This window comes from Ciconia boyciana, chromosome 16 (genome assembly GCF_034638445.1).
Source record: "Ciconia boyciana chromosome 16, ASM3463844v1, whole genome shotgun sequence".
In the NCBI taxonomy this organism is placed as follows: Eukaryota; Metazoa; Chordata; class Aves; order Ciconiiformes; family Ciconiidae; genus Ciconia; species Ciconia boyciana.
In genome coordinates, this window is record NC_132949.1 from 4,651,061 (window position 1) to 4,667,865 (window position 16,805).

At 46.0% G+C, this 16,805-nt stretch overlaps 1 protein-coding gene across 2 annotated transcripts in view; it reads right to left on the minus strand.

Annotated features, from left to right (window-relative positions):
- Positions 1-16,805, minus strand: part of RHBDL3 (rhomboid like 3) — a 66,206-nt gene that overhangs the window by 23,143 nt on the left and 26,258 nt on the right. For both annotated transcript variants that reach the window (XM_072881197.1, XM_072881196.1), the window contains one exon: positions 3,650-3,808. In XM_072881197.1, the coding sequence (XP_072737298.1) occupies positions 3,650-3,808 (159 nt within the window). The remainder of the gene's footprint in view (positions 1-3,649; positions 3,809-16,805) is intronic.

Consider the following 16,805-nt stretch of genomic DNA (forward strand, 5'->3'; position numbering starts at 1 on the left):
CAGGGGATAACACAGCTTTGCTCAGTAGCAGTCCCTTAGTTGGGGATCACAGCATCAGATATCAGGCAGAGTTCTTGGTGCTCATGATGATGTTGGAGCATAAGGGTGCGAGCACTTTTTACTGCCCTCTCTGTGACATGCAGTACCCTGAAGGAAACAAAGTGTTAACTCTATTGCTCTGTGAGGTTTATGGCCTGTAGTGCCTTCTGGAAATAATAATTTCATGGAGTTATAGCTGCTTCTGTGGTCACTAATAGCATCTCTCGGCATTAGACTCTCTAGTAAGTAGCCAAGCACCCTGTAGAATAAGTGGCATTACGTTCTGTCATACTTCCAAGGGAACCCAGCAAAGATTAAGGGTTCTACAAGGCCGAAAAAAGGGAAGATGCTCCCTGCTCAATTTTTATCAACATTAGTGTGCTGGGTTTGGTTGGGATAGAGTTAATTTTCTTCATAGTAGCTAGTATGAAGCTATGTTTTGGATTTGTGCTGGAAACAGTGCTGATAACACAGGGATGTTGTAGTTACTGCTGAGCAGTGCTTACACAGAGTCAAGGCCTTTGCTGCCTCTCACCCCACCCCACCAGCGAGGAGGCTGGGGGGGCACAAGAAGCTGGGAGGGGACACAGCCGGGACAGCTGACCCCAACTGCCCAAAGGGATATTCCATCCCATATGGCATCATGCTCAGTACGTAAAGCTGGGGGAAGAAGAATGAAGGGGGGGGGGGGGGAATGTTCGGAGTTATGAAGTTTGTCCTCCCAAATAACCCTTATGCCTGATGGAGCCCTGCTTTCCTGGAGATGTCTGAACACCTGCCTGCCCATGGGAAACAGTAAATGAATTCTTTGTTTTGCTTTGCTTGCATGCGCAGCTTCTGCTTTACGTATTAAACTGTCTTTATCTCCACCCACGAGTTTTCTCACTTTTATTCTTCTGATTTTCTCCCCCATCCCACCAGGGGGGAGCGAGCTAGCGGCTGTGTGGGGCTTAGTTGCTGGCTGGGGTTAAACCACGACAATTAGCAAAGCTGAGAGAAAAACCAGAGAGGATATCATATCCCAGGAACTGACCATTGACAATAGAGTTCTCTTGATGCCCAGTGGTTAAACCCTACTTTCTGCTGGGTTCTGTAAGACAGCGTATGTTTGTACTAGTTTTGGCTGGAATAAAGTTAATTTTTTTCATAGTAGCTTGAGCAGGCAGCTCATCAGCTCCTTCCATCCCCATGCTTGGAAAGAAACCAAAAGAGCTGCTTGTGAGACACACACACACACACACACACACACACACACAGAGGAGTCCCCTTCCTTCCACACCTCTGCTTTGACAACTGCACTGTAATGCATCTTTGATACCCAGCCCCACTCTTCCCCTCAAGGCCTCGCCAGTGGCCAGAGCTTTATTAATGCAATTTTACCTCTTGCTCAAAGTTTCAGTACCTTGGACACATTTGGAAGGCCATGAGATTCTCTGATCATGTCAGAGTACTTGTTCATGAATATTGATGGAGAAAAGGAAAACCACACACACAGAGCCATGCTTGTAAAACCTCTGTGGATCTAATAAAAGGTCAGCCTTTCCCTTCCTCACATCCAGCACCATCATTTTGGGGAGCAGATCAATTCTTGCTAGGCTACTGAAACAGACAGATTAACCTGAGCAAAAAGCAGAGATGATCATCAAGCACAAGCATGCACTTAAACACCACCACACATAGTTTCCAGGATTGACAGCTATAAAGTGAAGGAAATCACTAATTTCACAGTGGTTCTGTGTCAACTGTGCTGTTTCTTTCCATCAGGAAGTTCAAAAGGCAGGTTTGGTAGCAGGAAACTAGGGAAAAGAGAAGGAGCCCTAAAAAGTTTGGATGTTGGAAATGAATAACAACTAGAGGAGGCGTGAGAAAACAGATGTCATTTTGTAAGTAGTTTAATGTTCTGGCATTTGCATTGCCTATTGATTAGAAACTGCAAAAAATGCAGATGAGGATAGAGGGACTGATGACAGAAAAATCAATGGCTTCTTTACAGGAGTCATTCAATAGTAGTGAAGGAAATTTGCTATTTTGCAGAAATCACATCAGGTGGGTGTGAGCTGGCACAATCTCCTGTTCCCCAAAGGAGGAGGATGTCCAAGCCTTTCACCTCCCACCTGCCTCTCATTAGCTTGTGCTGCTCCCAAGCTCAGTGGCACAAGGAGAGGGGAAAAAGCCCAGTTCTATTCCTGAGCCTGCTGCCAATGTGTTGGCTGGCCCTAGGCCATCATTTCTGTAAAATAAATTAGATGATACCTCTTCCTGCTACCTAAGTTTTGTGCAGCTCAATTAGTGAATGCTTGCATGTTACTTTGAATATACCAAACTGTAGAACAAGCAGCTGTTACTATAAATACATTGCTGATCACAGAGTACCATTGACCACAGTGTTTATTAAGCCCGAGCTGTGGAAAACCTCACACTCACTGTGATCTGTTTAATAGTTGCTACCTTTATTTTACTGTGTACCTAAATACATGCAAGGTGCTAACAAGATAGCTTGATTAGACACAGCAGATCTACATCATTGCATCACAGTAATTTCACCTTCACACTGACCACGGCCTGACTGAGGTTGCGACCTGGATACTTGACAACTGTGCCCTGTTATCATACTTTTCTGATTAATGCGAAGACAGGACATATGGAAGATACTTTCTTTCTAAACCAAGAACACATGCATGAGTGACCATGACAAATGGAGGGATCAAATCCCCATGTTGACTGCAGGAACACACAGAGATGCAAATTATTATACTCTGCATCAAGAACACCACCAGCTTTCCAGCAAAACCTTAGAGACATCACTGACTTTCATTGCTCATTGACTGTCAGTCAGGGTTCTCTTACTGCTGCCCTAGATCTGCTGGGACCCAGGTGGGAAATGACAGAGCAAGAACAGGGCAAAGCCCCTGGAATGGCCACTGTTCAAGATACCTATCTTGCAAACAACATTTCTAGGCCATCCTGGGCGTCTAACAACATATGTCTACATCTGTGTTGACTCACCAAACTGCCTTGACAATAAACAGAGAGATCCCTTCACTAATTGACTTAGTAGAGATAGAGAGGCATCCAGATCATGACTCATACAGTCTGAGACATCTCACCTGGGATAAAATGAACATGACCTAGAAACAGTTGCTGCTGTTGATGCCTACAGCAGTGCAATATGACTCCACCCAGCAAGTCAACACAAAGTTATCTACATATTTTTGTCTGGAAGTCGTGAAATCTCTAGATTAAACAGGACACATCCAGACTGACAGACCTCTGCTTGCAAACAAATGGCTCCTTATGACAGCTACTAATTGATATTGACAGCAAAAGCCTCTAAACTAGCAGCAGCCATTGCTTCATGCTACTCTTACAATAGCTCCTGCAGTTTCTTCCCATGCAAACTTGCTTCCCTAGAAAAATCAGCAGCCACTTGACTCTTGGCTTGAGAGTTCATTCACCACTGAATGCTTCAGCAAGCCCACGCAGAATGTGATGCAGAGACACAGCAAACACTGGTGTTGATAGAGGGAGGGAGGGAGACAGACTATCCCTCAACAGCCAATGTTTTAAGCAGAGCCAAAGACTGACAGGCCCTGCCAGCCAGAGCACTCACCAGGTTGACAAAGTCCTGGTAGCAGATCCTCCCCTCGGAGTTGCTGTCTGCCAGGGCCAGCAGGACCTCCAGCTTGTGGGGGTCCAGCTCTGAGCCGTGTCTCTGGAGAAGGGTGCGAAACTTCTCAGTGCTGATGTAGCCGGTGTTGTCGGGATCGAACTGGGATAGGAGGAGAAAGTGCCAGAATTAACCATTCCATGTTACACACAACTCTGCCCTCCTATGCATTCATCACCTGCTGCAGACCCACAGGGAGCCCAGGGGCTGCTCTAGGCTTTGGTGATGCATTGCCCTGCAATCACCTCATCTTGAGCTTCCATTCACTGCCCAGGGACTGCAAAGCACCCTGCTGCAGAGAGGGGTGAACCGCGGCATCATCATCCATACCATCATCCCATCTCCACCCAAGCTTCAGCTAAGTCAGCTCCCTTCACCTTCCTTCCCGCTGCATCATCGTTTCTCTTGGCTCTTTTTTATATCCCTCTCTATCTGGACTATCAAGCAAACCAGAGATGCAGTCTGTGAGATAAAACATACTGAAAACAGTTTTACTCCTGCATTTCTTAACACAATTGAAACACAGGAATATGCCATCCCTCCTCAAGCTGTTTCTGTGCTCAGTGTTTCTGACAGTCACCTTTCTAGATCACCTCTACAGATGCCTTCAAAATGGTAAATGCTTTTCATTGCTGAAGAGCTCTCTATTTTAAGATGGATTGGAAAGAAAGTCTTTGGACAGGGAGCAAAGCAGATGACCATTATGTCAAATTAAAAGTGACAAGGCAGCCACATGCCATTTTCAGAACATAAACCAAAGTCATTAGAAGGAAAGTCCCAGGTGAGATTTGGAGTGAATCCCACTCTGACCAAAAACATCACTGTTTTCCCCCAGACTAAGTGGTTACTCTCCTAAAAATGCCACCGACTGAAAAGAGACAGTTATGCACGGCTGTTCAAACTTACGACTGCTTCCAGCGGCCTCTAACCCACACCAAGCTCCCCAGGACACACTGCGAGTGGCTGCCAGCTCACAGGCGGGCACAGCCCCAGCCCTGACAAAGCCAGCACTGGCACCATGCTGAGTGCGTTTCTTTTGTGCTTTGAAAATTAGTGGACGCAAGCTGCCAGACCAGCCTGCACTAGCTGTGGTACAGCCTGATCTCCGCCAGCTCTCTGTTGCTGGGAGATTTGCCTTTGATTTCCCAAACTTGGCTGTGAGAACCCTGGTACTCACTGGCCTCCTTTTGTAGATAATGATATCAAGCTTGTTGGCTGGATTGAATGGCTGTCAGGGGGCAGGGTGGTCAGGAGGGAGTCTTTTCATGGAAACATTTGGGACATAAAAGGCCTTGGCAGAGCCAAAAAGGTCCTGACAATCCTCGCTCTTTCCTAATAGAACAAAAGCTGAACAGGCGCTGGGCCTTCGATCTGATGCAGCAGAGTAAAGGCTGCCTTGGCAAGGAAGGAGGTGAGAAGAGGGATGTGGCAGATGATGCAGCCTGACAGTGGCAGGGTTGGCATTGCTCTGAAGCAAGCAGAGCAGCTATAAAACAGACCGGTCTCAGGCACGGGCAGCTTGTTTAGAAGACGCAGTGCCCACGTGCAAGGATCTGGCTCCGTCTCCTTCCGGCCGGAGCACCTTTGTCCTGCTGCTCCTGGGGACTTTGCTATCGCTGGCTGCTTTGTTGAGGAGGAGCTGTCTAACCTGAGATCACAGCCCCTTGCGGGAGCAGGGCTGATCTGCTATTCTGTCAATGCAGCAGCCACTCTGTGAGGAAGCTGCTGGGGCAAGTGGATTACACAAAACAAGACAAACCAAGTGACCTGTGGACAGTCAGAGCTGGGCGCTCTCCCCTGCCAAGGGTTGTTCTGTCCTTGCAAGGTGGCCTGGATGTACCTTCCTGACAGCTGGCACCCAAAGCCAAAGGTGGATTTCATTAGCTGTTTACTGTTAAACAAGGGCTTAATAGTAATCCCTGGAGAAGTTTAGCTCCCCTACTCCAGTCAGCCCACTCCGATGCTTTGAGTTAACAGATCAAATTCTAAAACCAACCCCAAAATCAGAGCTTCTCCACTCAGGCTCAGCTCTGATTTTTTTTGCCTCTTGCTGGGACTCCCAAGCCAGCCTAAGTGTGCATTGCCCAATCCCAGAAGCACAGGTAGCCAGGAAATAAAGTATTATTAGCATAATACCCAAGATGACCTTTCTCAAGGGGAATTTGCAGAAGCTGGGAGATGAGTCATTCAGTGTATGGATCTAACACCTGCAATCCCACAGATACTACTGTATTCATCCTTGTTTCCTGAAAACATTTGACCTAACCAACATCTTACTTAACTGCACCACTTTAACTATATCGTGACATTTAAGGTCTCAGAACCTATCTTGTCTAGGACAAAACCATTTGCTCCTTGAAGGCTTAAATGCCTCCCTACTTTGAGGGCCAGGGTCAGTGACTGAAGTGCAGAACTCTCCCTCCGTGCTGTGTGCTCACTGTTTGACTTGGTAGGAAAGACCAATGGTCACAGCAGTGGGGAACGTGGCTATTCCTTCAAAGGGCAGAAGAGATACAGAGCTGAAGCACACAGGATCCCAGCACAAAAGAGCTGCTCAGATCACAAACCACTTCTCCCAGACTGTTCTGCTTTAAAGCATTCCAAAAAGAAACATTTTGTAACCCAGAACAGAAGTTACACAACCACTTCAGAGCTTCAAACCAGTCCACAAGGACACACTAATGACTCCAGACTCACTAGTGCTACAGCAGATACGATCCTGTCACTCAAGACGATGCTGTCCATACCTGTTACTGGCTGCTGAACAGACAGCTGGACACATGGACAGACAGCTGAAGCCTGTCTGGTGGCTATGAATGAGCCTCTGCTCCAAGGATGCTTCTTTCTCACACCAATAGGCACCAGTACTCCTCCTTCAGCTCACTGGCTTGCTGCTTGTCCCACCAAAATCAAAGCAGTGGCAGAAGGTAGCTGGTATTTTCAGTACTGTAAACATGCTAGGGAGCCTCTTCTCCTCTTTCACATTACTATGTATAATTTTCTTTTTGGCACTAAGTTAGTGACACTAATTAGAAATAAGTTTGAATTACAATGGTGGATCTGAACAGCATGAAAGAGTAAGAGGTGAACAATGAACAACTGGCATCTGAACTAAAAAGGCCTGCCTCAGAGCAGGACTAGACCACTGCTTCCACAACCTGGAGCAGAATGTTTTACTGTAAACCCCAGCTGTAAGGGAGTTCTCTTATTTATGTTTAAACAATTTTCTTTAGCATATAAAAATCTCATCTGTCACCACAGCACTCAGAATTCACCCCAACACTCCAAACTGCCTCAAACCCTGTTTCTGGTATCACAGCTAGCCACAAAAATCAAGGGGTTGAGCTGGTCCTGAAAAACATGTGTCCCTACACATGGCAAAAACATGTGACGGCACACTCAAAACGCTTGGGTCCATCAATTATAAAAGAGGCAACTGACCTTTGCTAGACGCTTCATGTATTTATCCATGATGATCTCGTTAAGGGCCACTTGTCCCACAAGCCCAGCCAAGCACCTTTGTCTCACCGAGAGGACAGATGATGACCGGTAGCCAGCAGCATGGCTGCACTGAGCCACAGGTCCAGCCCCACAGGTGTCCCCCCCAGCTTCCCAGGCAAAGCCTACCAGCAGCTAAGTCAGCACAGTGCCTTCCTTCAGTGTAGTTACTTCTCCCTCTGCCCATCCACTTGGGCAGACAACTGCAACAAAACCGGTGCAGGCATGAGGAAGGCCATTTGCCCCCCCTCACCTCCCCAAACAATAGGACGCAAACAGCAATTTCATGCAAGGTTTCCTCTGCATTTCAATGACAATCACCCTTAACTCCCTTGATCCTCAACCAGACTCTTAAGCAAAAATGTAAATATGTTAATGACCGTAGCAGCCATCTGACCCAGAATCTTAATTCCCTGGTCCAAAACAAGCTATTTTTTCCCTATTTCTTCCTTATTTTAGAGCAGACATACCATAAACTGAAGGCCCCACAGCAAAACTACAAGACTAAAATAAGGGGAGGGGGCCCCCGCAAACTCTGATGGAAATAAGAAACACAGTTGAGAAGAGAAAATGAAATCTCAAATTGTTCCTCCTCTTTAATTAAAGACACATCAGCCACAGCTGAGTGAGCAAGTAGGGTGGAGGCTGGTGCTGTAGACAGACAATGGGTATCTTGGGAAAACACAGACATTTCACACAGCCCAGCCAGCTGCTCCTCTCCCCCATGGCAAACAGCTCTCTGGGGCATCAGAGCAGCTGGAGAGTCAACAACTGATCTAGGCACAACATGAGGATCTTTGGCTGGCTTTAGGATTGCAGATCTGTGGCAGGAACAGAGAATTTGCTACCACCCATGGTTTCCCCATTGAAGGGCTTTGTCTTGGCATCACCCAAGCCATAAGTTGTCTTCGCAATGGGCAAGGCTCCAAGCAACTTCATCTATTTTGGAAGTTGGCTTTGAGTTGGATCAGTCCCTTCAAATCTGAATCATTCTATGGTCTGGTGGTATCTTCACTTCTGGGAGAGACTGGCCTGGCAGTCAGGCCTCCTGGAACTGACCCCAGCTCTGCTCCAGACTAGGAGGCACATTCTGGAAATAAGTTGTTCTGAGCTTTAGCTTCCCCTCCTATTATACGGAAGTGACAACTCCTGCCTTATTTCCCACCAGAAAGGAGCTATCAATAGTAGGCCTGCTTCTTGTTCCCATGTAGGCCCTTTCCCACTGGAAAGGGGGACTCAATCACATGCAAAATTTGTTCATCTCCAAGGGTTTCAGAAACCACTCTGAGCTTCACTGGATTTGAACTCAGACCGTTAGATGGCATAGTCTCTGCAATCCAGGGATGCTAACAAGCTTTGGAAACAACCAGACCATCTCCAACCTCAAGGGTCATGCTGTAGTTAAATCAAGAGTCTCCAAGTCAATACATGGAATTGACAGACTCCAAGCTGAAGCTGTGAAAGACATTTAAGACAGGCACAGAAACTCTTCTCAAGATTGTCACACATTTTACCAGAGCCCATTCTCTACTTTTCCACAGTCTCTGGGGTCATGCTGTGAGGTGGTGAGAGGCTTTTGTTTGTTTGTTTTTAAAAAACAAAACAAAACAACAATGTGGCAACAGTATATGTAGCATTTACTGCTTTGATGAAGATTAAAGGAATGACAAGGCAGAAGATGAAAGTCTGCCTTATAATCCAAATGAGAGGGCGAAAAGCAGGGGCTGTTTTAACAGGAGTTTCATCACTGCCTGGTGGTGATGCTCTTCTGAGCAGCTTAATGATCCTGCTCTCTCTTCCAATAGTGGGAGGCGCACAGAAGAGGAGAAACCCTGATCCAGCAGGGAGGAAGGCCAGTCAAAGGTAAGTGCATATCCCTCCACCTTGAAATCCAGCTTCTCACCATTAAAAGTCACCTAATCTGAGTTGCCTGAACATGTGTGGTAAAATATTAGTGCTGGCTCCAGTGACGCACACTCTCTTTGCCTGTAAATAATGAATTTACCCACCACTGCCCAGACAATATAAAGTGATTAAGGGCAGTACTTTTAGTGCATGTTAGAATGCTTTGACCTGAGGTGAACCTGAGGGCTGGAAGCATCACCCAGCTCTCAAAAGCCAGATTGCATTTAAGCACAGAGGATATACCCTCACTAACTCACCAAGCAGGGTCCTCAGACAGACCCGCTCCCTGGAAAGCTGCAGTGAGAGAGCACAGAGCTACTCAGCTCAGCATTCACCTGGGCGGGGAGGCGTTTGCAGAGCAGATGGCCCGTCACCTGGATTCAGGTAAGTGTCTCTCTGCATGCAGCACGTGGCAAAGTGGAGATGGAGGGAGCTGGTATAAGATTCCCTTTTCCTTGAAGAGCAGAGTAGCCTGAAGGACCAGGTCCATCAACTAGCTGGCCAATATATAGAGGCATTTCTGCTCTAATTTATTTCTCCTACTGTCTTAGATGCAAAGACAAGGAAGGGACCGACATTACTACCATCTGTTGTTACCTTCTGCAAAAGCACTTCATCTAGACAGGCACTGGAAGCACAGATTCAAGATGAATGGGAGAATGAAAAGATTCAGGAGTACACCACTGCTCAGTTGTTAGGCAGACAGGAAAGAGGGCTCTAGGACTAGGTTTGATTCTTGGTATTGCCAAAATTTCTAGAGTGAGCCCAGATGCCTGTTGTAGTGCCTTGACTTCGCCATCTACAAGGCACAAGCAACGTACCTGTGCCTGTGTGATCCTGCACAGTGAGGGCTGTGGAACACTTACAGAGCGTGACTGGATGATAGCTGCAATGGCAAAGGGCAATTAGCAAGCCACAAGGCCAAGCAGCACAGGGAGAATATGACAGAGCTGGCCTTCTGCCAACGTTTCATGTATGGAAACATATCAGACTTCCCAAAGCCAGTGACAGCTGGACTGAACTCCTTGACTCCATAGAGGTTCAGACCCTGGTCCAAGCCACCACAGGCCAAGCAAATCCTGCATTTGGAGACCCCAGGAATTTCTGACCCACACCTTGCTGGGGAAGCCTACCATGCTCAGCCAGGTACCCAAATCCATGTTTCTGTCTCCACACACATTTTTAATGCAACTCTCTCCCCTATCCTTCCTCTGCCTGTGGGTTTCTTCCTGCAAGTCCTTGCTAAGACACTAAGAGAGGATAGAGCTGAGATGCACTCACAGGACCTGTTGAGCTAGCTTTCAGTCCTCTGCTGTCTCAACAACCCACCACTCTGAGTGATCAGCCTCCTGGCAGAACACTCACAGGAATCAGCCTCCAGTCTCAGCTGGGGAATAACACACAGTGTTCAAGCCACCCGGAACTTAATTATTCAAAATATGCCACTGTGCTGGCTTTGAAACCAAAGCCGCTCCCCAGAAAGAAGCTAGGGTAAATAGAAGCTCCATTATCAGCAGTACTGACAAGGAAGGAGATGCAGCACTGAAAGTGAGGGAGATAATTACATGATTAACGAGACAGCATGGATGGCAGAAGATGCCCTCCATTATGCCACAAGGCTTAATGCAAAGAGACATGTTTATAGACTGAGCCTTCTCCAGCTCTGCTTCTTCCTCTTTTATTATTTATGTAAGTGCATTAAGACTAAACGGAAAGAAGCTGAGGCACTCTAAAAAGTGGTGGGGTTTTTTTTAGGTGGAAATATAATTTTTAATCTTGATTCAGCACTGGGCACCTTGCACATTTCGCTGGATAGATGTCCTCAGCTGCAGCAACAGGCTGGGCAGGTTACAGCCCAGACTGGCGAGTCACGTATCTTGTATCGCCAGCCCAGCTCTGGTTCTGACCATCCGCACATTTCTGAGATTGTGAACAAGATGAAGCCTACAAGAGATCACCTAGTGACTGCCATGACCAAACCCACCCTAACAGTAAAAACCTTTTCTTAAATCCTTAGGCAAGAGGTTTAACACTCTTTCCACATCTGCTTGTCAGCACTGGCCCAGACATTTTGTATGTACAAATGCCCAATCTCTTGCTCTCCCTCTTGAATTCCTCTAGTTTTTAGGGCTCCACAATCTCCTGAGGCAATGAATTCTGCAGGCTAATTAAAATAAACCCCACTTTTCATCTGGATGGTGTAAGGCATTAAATATCAAAAGCTGAAAACAGCAATATCGATACTACCATGAGACATGATATTCTCATTTACCACCACGTAATTATTGTCTATGTCTTTTTAGTCATGTCTTATTAGAGAATCTCAAAATCCTGTATCAATATTAATTACATCTCTCAGGGCTTCTACATCATGAGGCGACATAATGCGTAAGCCCCTTCATTCAGAGCTGAAATGCAATACACTCTGGGTGGGATGCTGCATTTATTTGGACTACATAACTCAATAGAAGGCATAGCATGCACAGTTAACCTCACAGCCTGGAGACAGACAGTGTCTAATCACTATTGCTACAAGAAAAAACAAAAACAAAAGCAAACCAAAACAAAACACACTCCAAAAACCAACACACAGCAATCAGAATAGCTGTTCAGCTGGGGCTGTATTTCAGGCCAAGTTCCTGCAGTCAGATCCCTGCTTACCTCCAGGTTAACTAAACATACACAAGCATTTCTCTAAAATTCACTGCTATTGACAATGTCTCCTGTCACAGCAGTGTCTCTGCTGGCACAGATGAGACAGACAAGTCTTCTCATTCAAAAGGGGGTTTTGGTCTGATATTATCTGGAAAAAGTGGCATAGGTGATACCAGCGCAAAAGAGCCAGGAGTAGTTCAAATGTTTCTGTTCTGTATTTGGACAAAAGCCCAATGAATTATCTCTGTCATATGATGATGGTACACTTTCTGTCCCAGCAGTAACTCTGGAGAATGTTACACAGCAGCTGCTAAAGTTAGATAGTTTTGAATCAGCAGGTCAAGGTAACTTGCATCCAAAAGGTAACTTGCACCAAATATGGTGACAGGCACCCACACCACTCCCAAAACTGCAGGGCTGTGACAAGAATTTAATAGGACAAAGCAGGTCTGTCAGCCTAATAACAACCCACAGCAAACAAACAGATGACTGATACTGAGTAACGCATAATTGAAGGAGGACTGGTCTAATATCGGTCAGAATAGGCTACAGAAAATAGATTATGTTCAGCTGATATTACCTGGATGAGAATACAAACTTGGTGCAGATCATAAGACAAGATCGCCAGTATAACCAGTTTCTGCAGGGCATCTGACATCACCAGACAACCCTGTGTTTGAGGACTTACTGTGACACAAACTCAGGCTGTCACACATTCAACATGCTAAAGTCCGGCTATTTGACAGGTCTCAAAAACAGAACTAAGCTAGAGAGGGAGATGCCAGTAATGGGGTCCCATGAGAATTCGTTCTTGCCCCTATAGAATTATTATTAGGAGAAAGCATGAGATAAGTCTGCATCATGCTCACAGATGAGCTAAAGCAGCAAGTTACTAAGCATGAGCTGGGTCTTTTGGTAAAGCTGGGTGCTTGCAAACAATACATATCACAGTAAAAACAAATAGAAAGCCATGTGGCCAGGAGCCAAGAATGCCAGCCAGCTTACAAGATGGGGAATGCCATCTTCAGAAGCAGCCACTGGGGGTGGGGGGGTGGGGGAGGGGAAGCCTTGTTTGTTACACTGAGTGCTCTCAATGTAACACTGCCTTCAAAAAAGGAAACGTGACCTGCAGGTTTGTAAATGAGGTGACATTATCTCTGCATTTGGCACTTTGTTACTGGTATAGTCTGACTAACTCCACTGACAGGCTCAATTCATTAGTTTATGAAAGGGAAGGTTAAGCAATGACTTGATCACTGTCCAGAAGAACCACAAAGGGAACAGAAATTTAGCCGTAGAGGATTCTCCACTATAAAGGTATAATCACATCTAGGGGCTAGAGGTCAAAGCTGGGGAGCTTTAGATTAGAATAAGTTGATTATTTTTTACTATTAACAAGTGAAATGGCTCACTAACTTCACCAGAAGTTTTACAATTGAATTGCCAGTTTTCCTAGGAGATGAAGTATGGCTAGGGTCAAGCAGAAGACCACTCAGAAAATCTTCTGGCCTTCATTATGAGAGACTAGATGATCCCAACAGCTCCCTTCTGACCTGACTGCAAGTTATTAGGGCTCAGAAAAACTTAAGCCAAACAGACGCATTTAAAGCCTCAACTAACAACTTCCGTAACACACGTATAATGAGAATGACCCACCTATACTGGAATTCAAACCACGCTTCTGGTTAGAACAACAACCACTGAGCAAAAACTCCTACTAAACAGACTGGGAAACATATTTAACTCATACTGATTTTACATCTGGCTTTGCTCAGTCATAGGGACTAGAAAAGTTAAAATATCAAAGAAACTATCAAAGAAGCTATCAAAGAAACTCCTCTGCTTTCCAAGCTAAACTGGAGCAGAAGACAATGTCAGCCTTGTGAAGAGGAGACAGAGGTATCGCATGATTCCCTGAAATGCCTTGTAGGCACCTGGCGTTACACAACAATGACATAGCCATCTCAAAAGTGCCCCAGACAGGCTGGGTCCAAATGGAGCCCAGAGATGGGAGTATTAATTATTACTCTAACCTCTATAATTTAAACACTTGAGAGCGAGCAATCCTGGCTTGTATCTTTCCAGGGTGATCACAGGGGTTACAGCTGCAGTAAGGAGCCAGACTGCTGGAAGCTGTGGTGGTTCACATTTTCTCTTAGAAGATATATCCAAATCAGTCCTGGATGACACCCAGACTGGAACCTTCCATCCAGGTTCCCTGCATGGAAGACTGCAAGGGTAAGGTCTGCAGTGTTTGCACTTTCCCAGTGTCCACTATGTCAAATATACTTTGGTTTAAGGGTAGAAGAGATTTGTCCAAGTGCCAAAGCTGCACAACCAACAAATCAGAAAAATCAAGCTGCATTTTTGGCTTCTTTATAGGCCCTCACTGTATACAAGAGACAAATGCAAGGCAATGCACAGTGTTTCTAGAGTTCTCTTTGCCACAGTTTTCAAACAGACACAAAACTTGTCAGAAATTTTAGAGCAAATAATGACTTAATAAAGACTCCACAACAGGAATGCAACTAACTTCATAGGAAGAAGTGCTGTCCATGCAGATTCCCAGCCCAAGCCTCGCAGCTGGAGCAGAGCAGTTCTCCCAGCAGGTGACAAAATGCAGGGCTGGCCGAGGGCTAGCTGTGCCCTTCAAGGTGTAATGTCTCTGTGGGGCCCAGACACCACGAGTAGGGAATCCCTTTTACACACTCGCCAGCCTGACAATAAACTGTACCACAGCATGGTTTGAAATCCCTCTTTTAGACAGTTACTGGGGAAAGACTCCTTCTCACAGCATTGACAAGTCCTCACAGAGCCTGGCCGTGCCCGAGCCATATCAGGGGCTCCTTACTGCCTCGGGAGACAGCAGCAGATACTCCCTTCACAACCTCCTACACAACAGAGTGCTCATCCTGTCAGTCAATCCTGCACTCACTCACCGAGCCCCTCTGCTTGCCTGCCTCCACCTCATTTCTGCCCCCTTTACTGAACTAATCAGATTTCTCATGTGTACAGGGCTCACGCATGCTTTAAAGAGCACCTGCTTCCTCTGACAAGCCTGTGCACTGTTCCCAAGCTCTAATATTCCCCTTGTACTTGAACAGACTGGCTTGAATGCAGTTTAACCATTCAAAGCTGAAGCCCCCATGGGCACTGACAGGCAAGCAGACCTCCCACTTAGTTTTCCTGACACACTGCAGAAAAGAGACCTTCTCCTTCAATAGGATCAGGTGGATATCTGCACACTGCCGGCATAGGTGTGAGCTATAGGGGACCAGGTGCACAGCAGACTGGGGGATCTTTGGCAGAGGCCTGTGGTCCATATTTGCCATGTCTGTATCACAAGCACAGGGTCGTGGCTGCACTGAGACTTAGAAACAACAAGCCCTGGCTACTATGATTCACAAGCTCTGTTTCCTGGGTGACACTTAAATCACACATTCAAGTGCAGAGATGGCTTTCCAAAACTGATACGACCCAAATGCAGATGATTAGAAGAAGAAAGCAGAGAAGGCACAGGCAACAACCATAATTAGAGAGCCAGTATAACTAAGAGAATGCCTGTTACACTCATCAGGAATGAGGAAATCAAAGAGACCCCCAAGTCACCTGAGAGCTGCAACCACTGCAAACAAAGGGGAAACAAGCCAGGAGGGAGAGACAGAAAGACCAGACTGAAAAGGAAGGTTAGGAAATAGCAATACTCTTCCTATTCATGCATCATGCTGCATCTCTGGGAAGCGGGAAGAGAGTGGGGAAAAAAAATCTTCTCACCTGCAGGGTAACTAGAGAGACAAATCCACCCCAAACAATCCCACCAGGCTTCCACAGGGGATTAATTAGCCCTTCAAGCAGGGCCAACTTCTAGCAGAGCATCTTCATGGAGCACACTGCAGACTGCTGTGCTTCAGATGGTCACAGAGAAGGGAATGCAAAGACACAAAAGGAGGACTGCAGAAGGGGCAGGAGGAGAGGGCAGCCCAGACTGGCTGAGATGAAGCCCAGATGAATGCAGAAAGGCAAGCAGGGAGGTGAATGAGCAAGAGGTGATGAATGGTAGGGAGGGTATGGAAGTTTTTACACAGGGCAGAGAGCAAAGACAAACCTGAATGGGGAAGACTGAAAGATGCCACTTGAATAGAAGGGGAAAGAGGGAGGAGAAATGAGGCAGAGAGCACTGAGTAGCACAAAGTGGAACAGTACAGGCAGAACAGCTTCCCTCAGGGACTTTACGAGGCCTGAGAGAGAGAGACAAGTAACTCAGCATGAACTTTAATACAGAAGCAGAAAAGCTGCCTGGAGCAGAGAGTGTTACCATCATCTGTCCCTGTGTAATCCCTCCAATATCAGGCACCTGCTTTGCTCCCAGTCAACAAATTCCCATGAACCCAGAGCAACTCGAACAGCAGCCACCAAAGGCCAGACAGCCCCCGTCAAAGGGAGCTGTAGCAAAACTGAGCTAGTGACATGGAAACAGGTGATGGGATAAAGCCCCAAGATAATTACAAGAAGCAGATGCAAGTGTAACACTACCCTAAAGGTGGGACAAGATGCAGTTTATATGTATGGCATAGAAACATTGTTTATCATCAGTGTTATTTGCAGGGCATTCCCATTTCTAAAGCCAGGATAACTTTTTCAAAACAAAACTTTTCCAAGTAAAAAGTTGGAGATTTCAGTCATGACAAGACTTTCCTGTCAATTTGCCTTAGCTTTGAACACTGTTTAGAAGAAGTTCCCTCAGATTCTACAAGGCCAAAATACTGTATATTACCATTTTCAAAATGTTTCATTAGAAAGTTGCATTTATGTTTATGTTAAGAGTGCTCAGATGGCTCAGCTCAAGTCAAATTAAATATTTTGCTCAAAGTGAAACAAAAAGCGTTTTTTCCAATCTTTTGGGGAATTGCAAACAAAACTCTACGTAACATTATTCACCCACCTCCAGCCTTTTCACAGCTGGGGAAAATAAAGCATTTAGAAAGGACACATCTTATTACTTGAACCTCACCGGCAGAGCTGAAAACTGGATACATTCCCA